We start from the raw sequence: 14,540 nt of genomic DNA on the forward strand, positions 1-14,540 counted from the left end.
TTTCCCAGAGCTTCGTAACGGAGGAGGCGGATGAGGCAGCGGCATTAAAGCAAGGTAAGCCCTCTCCTCAGGAGCACGTTCGGGCCTCCCCAGCGGCTCTGCCAGAGGCTTCTGGAGGGTAGCTCTTCAGAGCGCACTGGCTCCCCTCTTGGAGGTCATGAGTTCCTTACTGCAGGACCTCCCAGAGGACAGCCCCCGGCCCTCCTGGTTTTCCTTCCACACCCAGCCAGCACATAGTAGTGGCGGTTAGCTGCTCATGCAGGTCCCCTACGGGCTGCCCAGCTGGCACCTGGAGAGACCCAGGGTTCCTCCTGAGGCCAGAGGCTGGACAGTGGGGTGCAGGTGCCTAGCTCAGTCAGGCCCCTCCTCCGCGTGTCCCTGTGTCCCGTGGAAGGGGCCATGCACCTCTCCGTGGAGAGTTTAGCACAGAGTAGCCTGCTGGGTCCTGAGTCCAGCTGCCACTGGTGGGCACTGGGCTCTGTGTGGGGCGTGACCCCTACCTGACCTCACACTGGTTGTGGGATATGATGAGGTGCTCCGTCTCCCAGCTGGGGAGGTGTCATCCCACCACCAACCCAGTCATTCCTCCAGGTTGGGGTGGCTGGAGGCCCAAAGCCATTTAATTGGGAGGTGACAGAGGCAGGAAGTAGCCCTGGCTGGCTGGCTGGCTGGCTCCCAGGCCTGCAGCATGGTAAGGACCCCAAAGTAACCTGCAGCCACTCCCTTGCCAGGAGGTTCCCCAGTCAGCATTGTACCGCGGTGACCCGCATCCACCCTGGGAGTGGCTCCCCGCCCCCAGCGTGTGGGGCCTGCCTGCAGGTTGCTGGGCCTTGGGGCCTTGGGTCTGGGTGTAAGTGTTGGTGCCCAGGGCAGGGTGCCTGGTCTGGGTGTCCTCACGTCCTGCCTCTTAGGCCTGAGCTCCCCCACCTCAGCCTGGGCCTGAGCCTCTCCCGACACTCCTGCCTGCCTCCCTGCACAGAGCAGGTGCCCAGACTGTGTGGCTCCCCTCTGTGCCCGTCACGGGGCCTAGGCCCCGCTTCTGCAGAGGGGACCTCCCCCTGAGGACACCCTGGGCAGCCCTGGGCACTGCTGTGTGAGAGTGAGGTGGCCGCGCTAGCTGCCCCCTGCAGGGTGTGTGGCCCAGCTGGAAGGATAAAGATAAACAGGAGATATTAAACTTATTACCATTTCTCGGGTATATAATGTGTTTAATTTTTAATTTTAATTTTTATTTTTATTTATGACAGTCACACACACAGAGAGAGAGAGAGAGAGAGAGGGGCAGAGACACAGGCAGAGAGAGAAGCAGGCTCCATGCACCGGGAGCCCGATGTGGGATTCGATCCCGGGTCTCTAGGATCGCGCCCTGGGCCAAAGGCAGGCGCTAAACTGCTGCGCCACCCAGGGATCCCATATAATGTGTTTATAATGAAAAACAGAAGCCCCGAGCTGGAGTTGGGAGAGAAGGGTAGTAAAGAAAAGCAAACCTTTGCCTCTCAGGCCTAGAGGGCGGAGGAGGGTGTCAGGGTAGGGTCTGGCCCCCAGTGGCTGCAGAGCCCTTAGGCAGGAAAGACAGGCTCCTGGGGGTCCTGACCAGAGGGACAGTGGCCACCTTCTGCCTCTGGGCCTCTGACCTGCCCTCTCCTCTGCAGGGAGCCGAGTGCCGTCCATCGAGAACGTCCTACAGGACGGCAGCCCTGAGCCCTGCAGCCATGGCCAGCCTCGCCTGCCAGCTGATATCTACCTGCCAGGTAACAGCATTCGGCAGCTGAACTGGGGGGAGTGCGGTGTACTGTCACCATCGCATGGACCTTGGGGCCCACCGGGCCAGGGGGCAGTGCGGTGACTATCCCCGTGGAGCTAGGGGTCTGCTCTGACTGCTTAGGGAGGGGCTGGCCTGTTGGGAGCCCAGGTGTCTCCCTGGCTTTGCCCATATTCCTTCTGTCAACCCCAAAGCACAGCCAGGCCCCGGCTCTACAGCCCCCCACCCTCCGCTGAGACTCTTTGGTGCAGAGCCTGTGCCTGAGGCCCCTTTGCACCCTGGAGCCAGGTCTGTGTCGGGAAGGCAGGAGAAGCTGGTCCTTCTCTCCATCTCCTGCTTGGGCCCGGTGGGCAGACCTAGTCCCACTGGAATCTCCCACTCTTCCTTCGTCCGTGGGTACAGCAGGCCCTGTTTGGGTGCCCCAGCAGCAGGGCCTCTGCCCAGGGAGCTATAGACAGAAAGCTGCACGCCGGGGCCTGATGCTGGCCCCCAGCCCTCTACCACCTGCCTGGGGGGCCGATGAGTGCTCACAGGGTGCAGGTGAAGCCGTGCATCCCAGGCCGGTGCTGGGAGGACGGGTGGGGCCAGGCGCCTGCAAGGCCCAAGGGCAGTGGGGAGAGGTCTTATTGCTCTGCCCCCTTTCCCTTTTTTTTTTTTTCTTTTTGTTTTTAAAGATGTATTTGTCTATTCATGAGAGACACAGAGGAAGAGGCAGAGACACAGGCAGAGGGAGAAGCAGGCTCCCTGCGGGGAACCCGATGCAGGACTCGATCCCAGGACCCTGGGATCACACCCTGGGCTGAAGGCAGATGCTCAACCACTGAGCCACCCAGGTGTCCCTCTGGCCCAATTTCCAGAGGCCTCTGTCCCCCGCCTCCAGCTCCTCTCTCTGCTCCTCAGGGTCAAGATCCTCAGCTTGAAGTACTAAGCTCCAGAGATGGGGGACAGGACTTGGGGCTCTGAGACTTGTGCCTGCTGCCTGTTAAGATACCATCTAAGGTCCGATATGAAGATAAATAGCCACGGTGCCCTCAGAAAGTCAGGCTCCTGCCTTGTGGCTAGGAAGACCTTTGCCCCCCGCCTGCCCCAGGACTCACTGCTGCTCAGTTCCCGGTGACCTGACCTGTGCCTCGGGCCTGGCTGTGATGTGCTTTGGTGTGAAGGTGTCTCTTGTCCCACCCGCCCCAGCTGGACAAGCAGTGGCCTGTGCAGACAGGGTCCCTATAGCCCAGAGGGTGGCCCGTCACCAGGTGTAGGAAGGCAGGGTCATATGTTTATCCGCACTCGGGGGCCTACCCAGAGAGACCCATGGGTGAAAGCCATGCCTAGGACCAGTATTCCATAGAGTAACACAATTCCAGTAAGTTCTTTCAAGGAACTTCAAGGATTTCCTTATAATTACAAGCTTGGGGGGATGGGGAGAGCCCATAGAGGGACTTCCTAGAACCACGAGTGGGAGTTGTGGTCCTATGGTTGAGGAGGCACCTTGGACCCCCCCGCCCCCCCCGGCAGTGCTACCCCCGCGCTGCCAGCGTGTCTGCAGGTCAGGACAGGCCGCAGCCGCTGGGCTCTGCCCACAGGTGACACCAGGCTCTCTGGCTCTGTCACCCCTACCCTAGGCCAGTGACGTGGCCACCTTCGGCTCCACGGAGGGGGCGGGAAGCACGTTGGCTGTGCAGGTGATAAAGGAGAGGCGGAAATCCGTGTTCGGGGGCAGCAGAAGGCAGTGTCCGGCCACGGGGCATAAGGAGGCAGCTCTGGGGCCCGCGACTCACCTGGTTGTGCCCCCCTGCACGGGTGCCCCGTGGGTTAGCATCTGGAGCCCGGTCCTCACGAGCGCTGCCGACTGTACCTGGCGGGGCAGGGGGAGGCCGGGGTCCTCACAGACGTGCACACCTTTACAAGCATATGTGTACCTGTCTTCCTTTATTCCCGTGCCAGAACCTTTTCTCCTGCTACTGGCTCTTGCTCAGCAGAGATCCTAAACGTCTTTCCCACATGCATGTGTTCAAGAGCGGGAACGAGCACATGGGTGTGTTCATTCTTGGTAACAGCTGCACGGCTGTCCCCTGGTGGATGGGCACAGTTGAGCGAACATTAGGTTCTTACTGTGGGTGGGGGGATAAGGAGGTCGGGCGAGGGAACCTGGATGCTGGAAGCGGCGAGCCTGGGGGGTGGGGGGCCCCTCCCTGGGTCCACCCTCCGCCAGGTGAGCCCCGCCTGCCCCAGGCCCTGCCCTGTGAGTGCTTCTCCGGGCTGAGCGCCTCTGCGTTGCACTGTGGCCCAGTTCTCCTTTGTTTTGGCACATTGGTCTGTGTGGGCATCGTGTCTCATGTGTCCCCCCGGGGCATCTCGTCCTGAAGCAGTGCATTTGCTGCGGGATGTGCTGTCTGTGTGAGTGCTTTGCTAACTGAGCTTCTCTCCTCCTCCGCACAGCCCTGGGGCCTGACTCCTGCTCTGTTGGTATAGAGGAGTAAGCTGGTACGTGATCGCCTTCGTACGTGTTGTGGGGTGGCTCTGAGGGGCGTCCCTGACCGTGCTGGAGCAGGACCAGCTGCCTCTCCCTCTCCTACTCCCTTCCTGGGGGTTCCTGCCCCTTTTCTGGGTTTCTTCCACGTCCATGTCTTCCCTGGGGTCCTGGATTCTGAATCCAGAGCTCTCCAAACGTGCTACACCTTCACCCCGAAGAGGTGGTCCTGGGGGGTCTGACATCGGTGGACTTTTTCTGTCTGGACTCAGTGGCCCAGCCACGCTTTTCTATTCTAGCCTTTAGAGTCCCAGGAATGGTGACTTAGCCCTTGCTGAGACCCCACCCCCCTGTTGCTGCTGATTAGCCTGTTCCCCAGCCTGCCTGTGGAACCTTCCAGAACACCAGCACATGCTGAAATCAGCCTGTTAGGAGGCCATGTGAGGTTGACCCTTGGCCTGAGCAGGAGATGCCCTCCACCTGGGTGACCTTGGCAGGTGGTTCCAAGAGCACCAGCAAAACCGGCCAGTGTGTTTAAGACCCTCTTCCTTCTTCACATGATGGTAGCGGCTCTGGGAAGTCTGGCCATGGAGGACCTGGTGCCTTCGGTGGCCCGTGCTTTCCCAGACGCGTGTGGGCTGGGGCGCTGCAGCCGGACTCCGGCCGTCCTGGCAGCCCTGCTGGGAGACGCGCCCCAGGCTGCTGTGCGGCCCTCCTGCAGGCCAGCCGTCCTGAGCTTCGGTGTCTGTCCACTCATGACAGCTGCTCTTGTGTCCCCGCACAAACCTCTCCTGTCCTCCTTGAATGTTTTGTCTGACGAATCTTCCCCTCTGTTCAAATAGGGCCCAACGCTTTTATAAAGTCGGCTCCGGCCTCCATGTGAGTGGATGTTGAGTGTTGTGATCTAGGTGAAACTTCCAGAAGTAGACAGTACACAGAGGTCAGGCTGAGCTGCAGAGAGCGGTTTTGCCTGCGGGCTGCATAGCACAGCTGACGCCCTGCATGAAGCCACAGACCCTAAGAAAACAGGTTGTCCCCCTCGGGGTCTGTGTCACAGGTGACAGGTGGCAGAGGGCTCCGCTCCTTGGTTTGCTATGTGACGGAGCCCGTGTCCGGGGGCGGGCGGCCGGCAGCCGTCCCTCTGTGGCCCTGACAGTTGTGCCGGTCGCTCGCCACTGCAGGCCTGTGTCACAGCCGCACCCACGCCCTGGGGTGCACGCTGGGTCCAGGGACAGAGCGCCCCGAGGCATCGGGGGCAGCAGCGCGATCGTGGCGGAAGGGGCCTCTGAAGAAGGCGGGAGGGGCTCCGGGGACCCTCTGAGCGTGACGCGCACGCGGGGCCTGCGTCCTGGCCTCAGTGGTGACCACAGCGCTGGTCGCGTCCCCGGAAGCCCGGACCAGGCGAGGGGGAGACCCGGGGGCAGGACGCACGGCGCCCCGTTACATTCTACTCTGGGGCATCGGCTGGTGCCAGTGTCCTGGATGTGCTCCCAGAGAGACAGGCCGCCCTTACTTCGCTGGGGCTGCACTTCCGGGGCTCTGGGTGGCCTGGCTGCACTTCCGGGGCTCTGGGTGGCCCTACCCCCGGGAAGGGGGGGCACGGTCGGCAGACACTGAGCGGGACGGATGAGGTGGGCAACTTGGCCCAGCGTGACCGCTTCTCCCTCTGCTCCTGCCTGCAGGATGGTCCACCTCCATGGAGCCGCCCCACAGCCTCCGTACCACTGGCCCACCCCGGCCTGTGCTTGGTGGCCCCAGTCCTGACCCTGGGGCCACTGAGCTGACCCCACTCTGAGAGCCTGGCCAGGCTGGCGGCGTGGAGCGCCTAGCTCCCCAGACTCTGCCGAGGGGCCGCCAGATTCCAGCGTGACCCCTGGCCTCTCCCGTCTTGCACGCTCTGCGTGGCCACTGGCTCCAAGGGGCCATCCGACCCTTGATCGAAGAGCACAGTGGACGGTCTCCTCTGACAAATTCCTTTTTCTACAGTTGATGTATTTGTAAATGGTACAAGATGAAGGACTGCAGCTTTCTGTTCTGGGGTCTCCCCTGCCCGCCCCATTGGCTGAGTGGCCGGGCCTGGTGGCTGACCACCCACGTGCAGCCTGGATCAGCTTCTCCGAGCACCCCAGCTCTTGGGGCCCTGACATCCCAAGAACTCAACCCAAATTCTCAGAAGAAAAGTGTATTGGTGGGTGAGGAGTTACCCTCCCGGGAGATGTCACAGGGGCCTTGTTGCCGAAAGACGGAAGGAAGTGGGGGCTGAGTCACACTCAGTGAAGGAAACAGTGCCTGTCCCCAACCCCCTGCGCGCGCCTATGTCCTTGGCAGCCTGTCTGTGCCCTCTGCTGCTGCTTCCCCTTCCCGGGCCAGTCGGGGGCGGGGCTGCCCCCCAAACTCCCCCACCCCCCGACCTAGGGGCACAGGCGCTGAACACAGGCCATCTGCAGCCGTCGGTGGCGGAGCGCCCGGCCCTCTCTTTCCCGCACCTTCTCTGAAGCGGCAGTGCCCATGTGGCAGGTCCCTCTGCTGGGCTAGTGCCCCAGGGAGGGATCTGAGCAGTCCCCACTCCCTCTTTACCCCTGGAATGTCACTTGGTTTCTCTTTGACCTAGCCTGTCTGGGGTCCCCGTGGTGGACCTGCCTGGGGGAGGCACATGGCACATCCCATCTGAGGTGACCTTGCTTTTGTTTTTAAAGCAAAACTTCTTGGGCAACAGACAGGTGAAGGGGGCTGCACAGCTCCCTGGGGCGGGGGTGCAGAGGGCCACTTCCTCAGGAGCCACCCTGGGAAGGACAGGTCTGGGGCAGCCAGCAGTCCGTGGGGTCCTGTGCCCCACCCCAGCACCCTCCCTGTGGCTTGTCCGGCTGGGTGCCAGGGAGAAACCAGCAGGAGAGGACTCGTCTTCTCTCCAGGGGAGCCTGGGAGCAGAGCGCTGCCTACCCGCAGCTTTCCGGGCTCAGGCCAGCTCTTTCCCCACCACTCGTACCCCGCCTCTCCGCCTGCGTACACACTGGGGGCACACGCCCGAGTGCACGCCCCAAGTGCAGGCCCATGCGTGGGCTGGCCGCGCCCGCCCGCCCCCCCCCCCCCCCCCCCCCCCCGCCAACCCTGGCCTCTTGCCATTGGTATTGGTGCCAGTAATCTGTTTGAAGGCCGGGATGCAGACTGGCCTTGGACTACATGTGCTATCATTTGACGTACTCTGATTGGCTAGTTTTTGTTCGTTTTTACTGTATATTTATAGTAATAAAATCCTGCAGCAATATCTGGTCCGCTCCTTCCTTGCGCATTGCACCAAGGGACATCCGCAGTTCCTTGGTCTGGAGGTGGGACAGCGAGTGGCTCACGGCAGCTCTGACGTGTGGCTGTGGCCCCCACTTCTGGGTGTGAGGTCAGTGACACGTGACTTGAAGAGGGCGAGCGTGCATGACATGGTATGTGAGGCACGCGAGCTGCTGCTTATCACAACTGTGGTCATTGTGCCGACTCTGGGTCGGGGCGAAGCGCACTCTGGGGACGCGGCCTGCCGTCTGAGCAATGGGCTCCTTGTCTTGGTCGCTGATCCCTCCCGCAGATCCTTACTGGGCACCCCTGTGCTGGGGTGCGGGAGGGCCCACCCAGGCAAGGTGCAGGCCGCTGCGAGTCTGTGTCCTAGGCAGTAATCAGAGCCGCCCCAGGCTTGGTGACTGGGGAAGTCAGCTGGTGACATGCTGGAGCTACATGGGGTGCTTCCCAGGTGGTGGAGGAGGGCTTCTCCAAGGAGGCGTTTCGTCTGAGCCCTGGAGGGTGCCCGGGCAGCCGGCACAGCAAGTGCAAAAAGAGGCCCTGGGGCCAGAGTGAGCCTGTGTGACCGCTGAGCCCTGGTGGCTCTGGTCGCTGGAGTATCAGAATAGAGGGGTGGGGGGTGCTGGTGCTGCAGGGCCTCGTGGGGACGGAGTTTTATTCCGGGTACAGTCAGCGGTTTTTGTCCGGCTCTCTCCGGCTGTCGTGCGGAATGGATTAGAGGCCCCGGCCCAGCGAGCGGCCCCCAGGAGGGAAAGTAGCTGGTGCCCGAGGCCCGGGCCGCACTGTCCCCCCGACTCGGGACCTCAGTGGGGACACCGCTGTCCTCTGCCAGCTGGTCCATGATGCCCCGAAGCAGGCTGCCATCCTCCGCCCTGCATCGCAGCGGCTCCCTCGGCATTTCTTTCCCTAAGATTGTATATATTATTCAGGAAAGACACAGGAAGAGACAGGAGGAGGGGGAAGGCCGCTCCCGCAAGGAGCCCGATGCGGGACTTGATCCGGGACCCCGGGACCCCGGGACCGAGCCCGGAGCCCAAGAGCCCAAGGCAGGCGCTCAGCCCTCTGCGCTCCCGCCGACGGGCCAGAGCCGCGTGGGGCTGGGGCGTGCAGAGCCTCCCCTCTGCCTCCTGCCCCTGCCAGCCGCGGCCGCCCGTGGGAGGCCTGACCGCGGGGCCCGTGGGTCCCCGCAGCGCTCGCCCGGTCCCTGCCCGGCCCTGGGCGCCCACCCCGGGGTGCGGGTGTGGCCCCTCCGGCCCGCGGCTCCGCGCCCGCCCCGAGAGGAAGCAGAGGTCTGGGCGGGCCCTGAGCGGGCCCCCTCGGGGACGCTGCCACCCCCCGACCCGGGCGGCGCCCGCGGGGCTTCCTGCTGTGCACGCCGGGACGGGGCTGCGGGCTGGCGCCCCGGCCCCGCCCCGGTCCTGCCCCGGCGCGGGGCGCCCTGACACCTGCACCGCACTTGGTCCGACTGGGAGGATGCACGGGCCCGGCTGGCCTGGGCGGAGCTCGGGCGCCGCGGTCCCCGGGCCCGGGGCGAGCGCGGCCCCGCCCTTTGCACACGCCCCTTCGGCGCCGCGAGGACGCGCCGGCGCGGCGGGGGGGCGGGGCCGGGGCGCGGCGGCCCGCGGATTGGCCGGGCGCGGCAGGGGCGGGGCCGCGCATGCACTTAAGCGGCGGCGCTCCGGCCGCGGCGGGGTCGTGTCAAGATGTCGGCGGCGGTGCCGGAGCTGAAGCAGATCAGCCGGGTGGAGGCCATGCGCCTGGGGCCGGGCTGGAGCCACTCGTGCCACGCCATGCTGTACGCCGCCAACCCCGGGCAGCTGTTCGGCCGCATCCCCATGCGCTTCTCGGTGCTGGTGAGGACGCGGGCGGGCGGCGGGCGGGCAGGCGGGCGGCGGGGACGGGGACGGGGACGGGGCGCCGCTCCCCCCGCGCCCGTGACCCGCGCTCCTTGCAGATGCAGATGCGCTTCGACGGGCTGCTGGGCTTCCCCGGGGGCTTCGTGGACCGGCGCTTCTGGTCTCTGGAGGACGGTCTGAACCGGGTGCTGGGCCTGGGCCTGGGCTGCCTGCGCCTCACCGAGGCCGACTACCTGAGCTCCCACCTGACCGAGGGCCCGCACCGCGTCGTGGCGCACCTGTACGCACGGCAGCTGACGCTGGAGCAGCTGCACGCCGTGGAGATCAGCGCGGTGCACTCGCGCGACCACGGCCTGGAGGTGGGGCCGCCGCCCGGGCCCCGCCCCCCGCCCCGGGGTTTGGCTCTGGCCCCGCGGAAGGCACCGATGGGTAACACGTCCCCCGGAGGGTCCCCTGGCCGGGCTGGGCGGGGTGTCGCTGTGCAGCCTTGGGGCGGGCAGAGGGACGGGGGGCCGGGGCTGGGGTTCCCTCGGGGCTGTGTTCCATCTGCCTTGCTGCCTGCCATTGCCAATCCTGGGAGTGGGGAGTGGGATCGGTGGGGGGATGGGCTGGGGTGGTGCCTGCGGGGGGCGGGGGGACGGGCCGGGTTCCTGGGCCGGGATCTCATGGTTGTTATGGTTCCGGGGGGCCGGGAGGCACCTGTGAAGGGGGAGCATGGGGTGTGAGCCGGGGACCTCCTGCCAGCGGACGGGGGCTGGGACTGGAGTGCAGCAGAGGGCGGAAGGTGCATGGGGTCGGCTCTGACACTCGCCTGGGGCAGAGGGGCCGCACCGCTCCCAGGGCCCCGCTCGCTGCCGCCTCACCAGACCCTGCGGGGCCTCTCATTACAGCCTCTGCAATCTGGCTGCCCCTCTGCTAGGGCCGAACCATGGGTGGGGGTCCCGGGCCCACTCCCGTCTCCTCTCCGTGCAGGTGCTGGGGCTTGTGCGAGTCCCCCTTTACACCCAGAAGGACCGAGTCGGTGGCTTTCCCAACTTCCTGAGCAACGCCTTTACCAGCACCGCCAAGTACCAGCTGCTCTTCGCTCTCAAGGTGCTCAACATGATGCCTGAGGAGAAGCTGGCTGAGGCCTTGGCTGCTGCCACCGAGAAGCAGAAGAAAGCCCTGGAGAAGCTCCTCCCATCTTCCTCCTGAGGTTGAGTCTATGTGGAGTGTCTCTTGCCCTAAACTCCTGGGAGAGTGTCTCCCGTACGTGCACTCACACCGTATCCTGGCTGCACCAGGCAAGGGGGCATCTCGTTCTCCCCTGCCCCGAGCAGCCACAGGGTGGCAGCCAGATTACGGGGAAGCCACCCTGGTCAGTTGTGGCTCAGGACATCCTCTCCTACCCTAAGGCTCAAACTCTCCTCCACAGGAGTTGGGTTGGTGGATGTATCACCCATTTATCGGGGTGGGTAGATGGACACAGACCACTGAAAAGTCGGTTTATTCTTGTGGAGCTGCCCGGAGTCCTGTCACCAGCCAGCCCCGCGGCCGAGAAGCTGGCTCGGCTCAGGATGTCCTACTGTTAATATTGGTGGTTGTTAGCCTTACTTGGTAAATTTTTTCTATGGTGTGTGACCTGAGTGTGAGGTTTCAAGGCCCCTTCACCTCACTGGGACTTGGTCTCCAGGGTTAGTTGGGGCCATAAGGCCCAGCTGTAGCTGGAGTTGTTGAAAGAGAACAGGAAAGGCCCTTCTTGGCTGCTCTGTGTGATCTCTGGTCCTGGTCACAGGCCTGGGGCTGGGTGTATGGGGGCAGGGGGTCCTCTTCTCCCCACCCCCCCGCCCCGGGGCCTTAAGGGCGGGAGCCAGGCCCAAGAGCTCCTTTCGGCACGGAGTGGACACAGGCCTCCCAGCCCAGGTGGACGTGCCGTCACTTCCCTGGGGTGGCTGTGGTGCCGCCGGCACAGGCCTCTCTCTGGGGCTTCTGGCTGCACCTGGGCTGAGCCCAGCTCACTGCTTTCCTCGGCTTTGAAAGCCTCCCTTTCTCCATTTCCAGCACAGTCTGCAGGCAGCTCCAGGACATGGGAAGCACTGGCCGAGTGTGGAGAATGACATCAGCAGAGCCGCCACGGACAGGAAGGTCAGCACTGGCAGTCTCTCTCCTGTGGCCCTATATGTCTGGAAAGACTCCTCTGTGAAGCTAACAGAGTTTCCACAATACCTGCTTGGCCTGGTAAGGAAAGCTGTGCTCTGGCCCTGCCTGAGCGTCTGTTCCACCTTAGAGCCTCGATGAAGTGGCCAGCACGTGCGGGCAAAGGCGCTTCATTCTGTAAATAAAACAGCTGTACCTTGTTCCTTTCTTCCTTCCTTGGGGCTGCGGTGTGCACCACTCTTCAGTTGCTTTTGTAGAATCGGAGCAGAGGCAGCCCTAGCTGCGGGGCCAGACCGGGCCAGGAGGGGGTCACCCTGTCGGCCCTGCTCTGAGCACGGTGGTCTCTGTCCTGAAGGAGGGGCCTAGGTTCCAGGTTCCTTAAGTGGGGGTCGCGGCATGGCTTGCCCCTTGGTCTGTCAGTTAGTACTGTGTCGCGGGACCAGAACTGAGCCCCTGACCAGCAAATCTCACATTTTATTTTCCAGCAAATGACATATGCTGCCCAGGTGCCCAGTCCTTTCTGTGGGGCACCTGCGGTGTATGGGGATCCTCTCTCCCCAGGGCCCTGCCCGCTCTGGGCCTCACCCCCAGATTCTGGGCTGGAGGCCCTCGTCCTGCCTCCGTGTGGGCCTTGCTGCCCTGGCCCCAGCCCTGTCCTGCTTCTGCCGGCTCCTCCTGGGGCCTGATCCTCCGGCCCAGTGGGGCCCGGCCTGCGGCAGCGCCCACACTCTGCCCTCCTGTCTTCCAGGCACACAGCTTCAGGGTGGATCAGTCACCCAACGTCAGAGTCTGAGAAGGGAAAGAGAAGCCTGAAGGGGGCGCTCACCGCTGCCCAGGGTGCCCTGCTCTCCCGGCCTGGGGCCTGGGGGACACTCACCGTCCCTCCCAGCTAAGGCTCCCGCCAGTTCTCCTTCCCGTTCAGCACCTGCAGCTTCTCCAAGCTCTGGGTCACTGAGCATAGCACTCGCCCTGAGGATGGGAGCAGTTAGTTCCTGCTTTGCCAGCGTGAGAAGGGAAGGTCCTAGGGATGCCTGGCAGTGAGGGGAAGCGGGCTACACGGCAGGAGCCCCCCCAGGGTCGGAGCTGACCAGGCAGGGCTCTTCCTGTTCCCCCCCTTGTGGCCCCCAGTGGGCAGGAGACCTCTGGCTGCCCTCCTGGACACTCACCCATTTCCTGGACTCGATCCTCCAGTGCTCCTGACAGCTCAGGGAGGCTCAGAGCCTGCAGGGAGGCCTGCCAGTCTGTGGGACATAAAGCCAGGTGGGCCTGGAATGCATGTGGTCACCATAGGTCCTGCCCCTCTGTCCTGAGCTGCCGTGACCAGGGGACCCACCTAGCTGTTGTTTCCTGCATGACCTTGCTACACCAAAGTGTGTCCTCCCAGCTGTTTTTCCAAAGCACTGGCTGCCAGTAGCCCCGGGAGTGGAAGGGGGGGTGGCTGGCCTACAGGGAGGCTTTGTCCTGGGGCGGCCCCAACTATAGGCTGCAGAAATCACTTGAGATCGTGGACAGCAGCGTCAGCCAGGGCCCAAGGGCTTTTGCCCCCCACCACGGGGAGGACATGGGTGAGAGAGGGCACCCTCGCTCTGGGACCTGCGATTGTGTGGAGGAAAGAGCTGGAGCTGGAACCGGAGGCCTAGGACAGCACCTACGTGATCCGGGGCAAGAACACGGTTCTTACCAGCTGTGGGGAGGGCAGCGGCCAGGGGGAGCCCTCGGGTGGACACCTCCTGCTTCACTCTGGCTGACAGTTCGGCTTGACAGGCTCTGCCAGACACAAGGCCAAGCGCTGGTGAGGGGAGAGGCTGGGCAATAGTGCCTCCCACGGCCCCAGCGGGACACAGATACCCCATCTCCCTGAGTGTCAGGGGGGCCCTGCCTTCAGGGCAAGCACACCAGGCGCCTTTGGGGACCAGCATGCAGATGCGCGGGGCCCTATCTGCTGCCTGGGTCTGCCCTGCAGAAAGGAAAAGCCAGAATGAAACGGAGGATGGCAGCGAGTGGCCCCAGAAGGCCCTAAAACCAACCCTTGGCTGAAGCATCTGGAGGCAGTGGTGGCTCAGGGTCGGGCCCAGGGCAGCTCAGGTGCCCACTCACCGCAGCTGGTCCAAGATGAGAGCAGCGTCCTGGGCCAGGGCCCACGTCTCCTGCAGCTGGGCACGCACGTCCTCACGGGCACCGTCCTGCTCCAGGAGGCAGCTCTCCACCACCGCCCGCAGCTCCTGCTCCTGCGACACCTGGCCTCGCATGGCCTCCACCTCCTCACAGCGCTGAGAGGAGATGGGGCGGGTGAGTGAGCCAGGGGGATTCAAGGCCAGGGCCACCTCGGTTGGGTCCTGCCAGCCCCAGTCGGCTCTGCCATCCCCACCGGCTCTCAACTCCCACTCTCCTGGGCCGGAGGAAGGGGACGCGTGTCTCCAGACAGAGCCGCCTCTGCTTTGGGCCCCTTCCCTCAAGCCCTGTGGCATCCAAGCCTGCTGCTTGTTCTCTGCCCTCCCCCTTGATCTTCTGTGTCCATGTAAGCTCCTGCCCCGAGTCCCCATCCCTTCCTGAGCCTTCTTCCCAGGCAGACGCCCATGTGTCTCCCCTCCTGCACAGCAATAATGCTCTCTGCCCTTAACTGTCCTGGCTGCTTCTCCCTGCTGACCCTGCAGATCTGTCCTCCCTGCTCACCCCCTATGCTGTCCTTTACTGCAGGCGTCTCCACACCCCTCTCTTGCACGCCCCCTCATACTTTGTGCAGCTGGATGGCAAGCTCCTGCATCTCAGCTTCGAGCCGGTCAGCATAGGCCAACTCCAGGGCATCGCTGGGGGGACGGGCACTGCTGTGCCAGCGGGCAATGGCAGAGGTCATCTTCCTCTTAGGCCCAAATAACCTGCGAGGAGGATAGAGAGAAGTATATACGTCTGCTGTGTGCGTAGAGATGCCACGGACTGTCCTTACACCAAGACGGTCCCTTAAGAAAGGGCCCAGCTTGGAAGGGGGAGAGTGGCCCCCAGGATCCTAGGGCAGAAGACAAATGGTTCTAAGAAG

At 63.8% G+C, this 14,540-nt stretch overlaps 3 protein-coding genes across 21 annotated transcripts in view; 2 read left to right on the top strand and 1 right to left on the bottom strand.

Moving 5' to 3' along the window:
- Window positions 1–7,494, top strand: part of MGRN1 (mahogunin ring finger 1) — a 61,480-nt gene extending 53,986 nt beyond the window's left edge. For 4 of the 9 annotated variants that reach the window (XM_072835609.1, XM_072835600.1, XM_072835603.1 and 1 more), the window contains 3 exons: window positions 9–54; window positions 1,653–1,751; window positions 5,912–7,042. In XM_072835609.1, coding sequence (XP_072691710.1) covers window positions 9–54; window positions 1,653–1,751; window positions 5,912–6,024 — 258 coding nt within the window. In that variant the 3' untranslated portion in view covers window positions 6,025–7,042. Of the gene's footprint in view, window positions 1–8; window positions 55–1,652; window positions 1,752–2,436; window positions 2,596–4,198; window positions 4,244–4,528; window positions 5,113–5,911 lie in introns of those variants that run through there. The other 5 variants (XM_072835601.1, XM_072835607.1, XM_072835608.1 and 2 more) reach the window with 3 other exon arrangements.
- A 1,678-nt stretch (window positions 7,495–9,172) lies between these two features.
- On the top strand, window positions 9,173–11,706 carry NUDT16L1 (nudix hydrolase 16 like 1). Of its 3 annotated transcripts, none has more exons than XM_072835633.1 (4): window positions 9,173–9,367; window positions 9,469–9,729; window positions 10,343–10,565; window positions 11,411–11,706. In XM_072835633.1, the coding sequence occupies exons 1-3, from the start codon at window positions 9,218–9,220 to the stop codon at window positions 10,562–10,564; spliced, it is 633 nt and encodes a 210-aa protein (XP_072691734.1). In that variant the 5' UTR covers window positions 9,173–9,217; the 3' UTR covers window position 10,565; window positions 11,411–11,706. The 3 variants fall into 3 exon arrangements, 2 of the variants coding, with proteins under 2 accessions (XP_072691734.1, XP_072691735.1); XR_012035453.1 differs by having other exon boundaries at window positions 9,175–9,367; window positions 9,469–9,799; XM_072835634.1 differs by lacking the exon at window positions 9,469–9,729 and having other exon boundaries at window positions 9,177–9,367.
- Window positions 11,707–11,960: 254 nt separating this feature from the next.
- Window positions 11,961–14,540, bottom strand: part of ANKS3 (ankyrin repeat and sterile alpha motif domain containing 3) — a 32,449-nt gene continuing 29,869 nt past the window's right edge. For 6 of the 9 annotated variants that reach the window (XM_072835613.1, XM_072835612.1, XM_072835610.1 and 3 more), the window contains 6 exons: window positions 14,241–14,382; window positions 13,604–13,776; window positions 13,188–13,273; window positions 12,673–12,747; window positions 12,384–12,475; window positions 11,961–12,315 (listed from right to left, as the gene is read on the bottom strand). In XM_072835613.1, coding sequence (XP_072691714.1) covers window positions 12,396–12,475; window positions 12,673–12,747; window positions 13,188–13,273; window positions 13,604–13,776; window positions 14,241–14,382 — 556 coding nt within the window. In that variant the 3' untranslated portion in view covers window positions 11,961–12,315; window positions 12,384–12,395. Of the gene's footprint in view, window positions 12,316–12,383; window positions 12,476–12,672; window positions 12,748–13,187; window positions 13,274–13,296; window positions 13,464–13,603; window positions 13,777–14,240; window positions 14,383–14,540 lie in introns of those variants that run through there. The other 3 variants (XM_072835611.1, XM_072835614.1, XM_072835615.1) reach the window with 3 other exon arrangements.

This window comes from Canis lupus, chromosome 8, assembly GCF_048164855.1.
Source record: "Canis lupus baileyi chromosome 8, mCanLup2.hap1, whole genome shotgun sequence".
Lineage (NCBI taxonomy): Eukaryota > Metazoa > Chordata > Mammalia > Carnivora > Canidae > Canis > Canis lupus.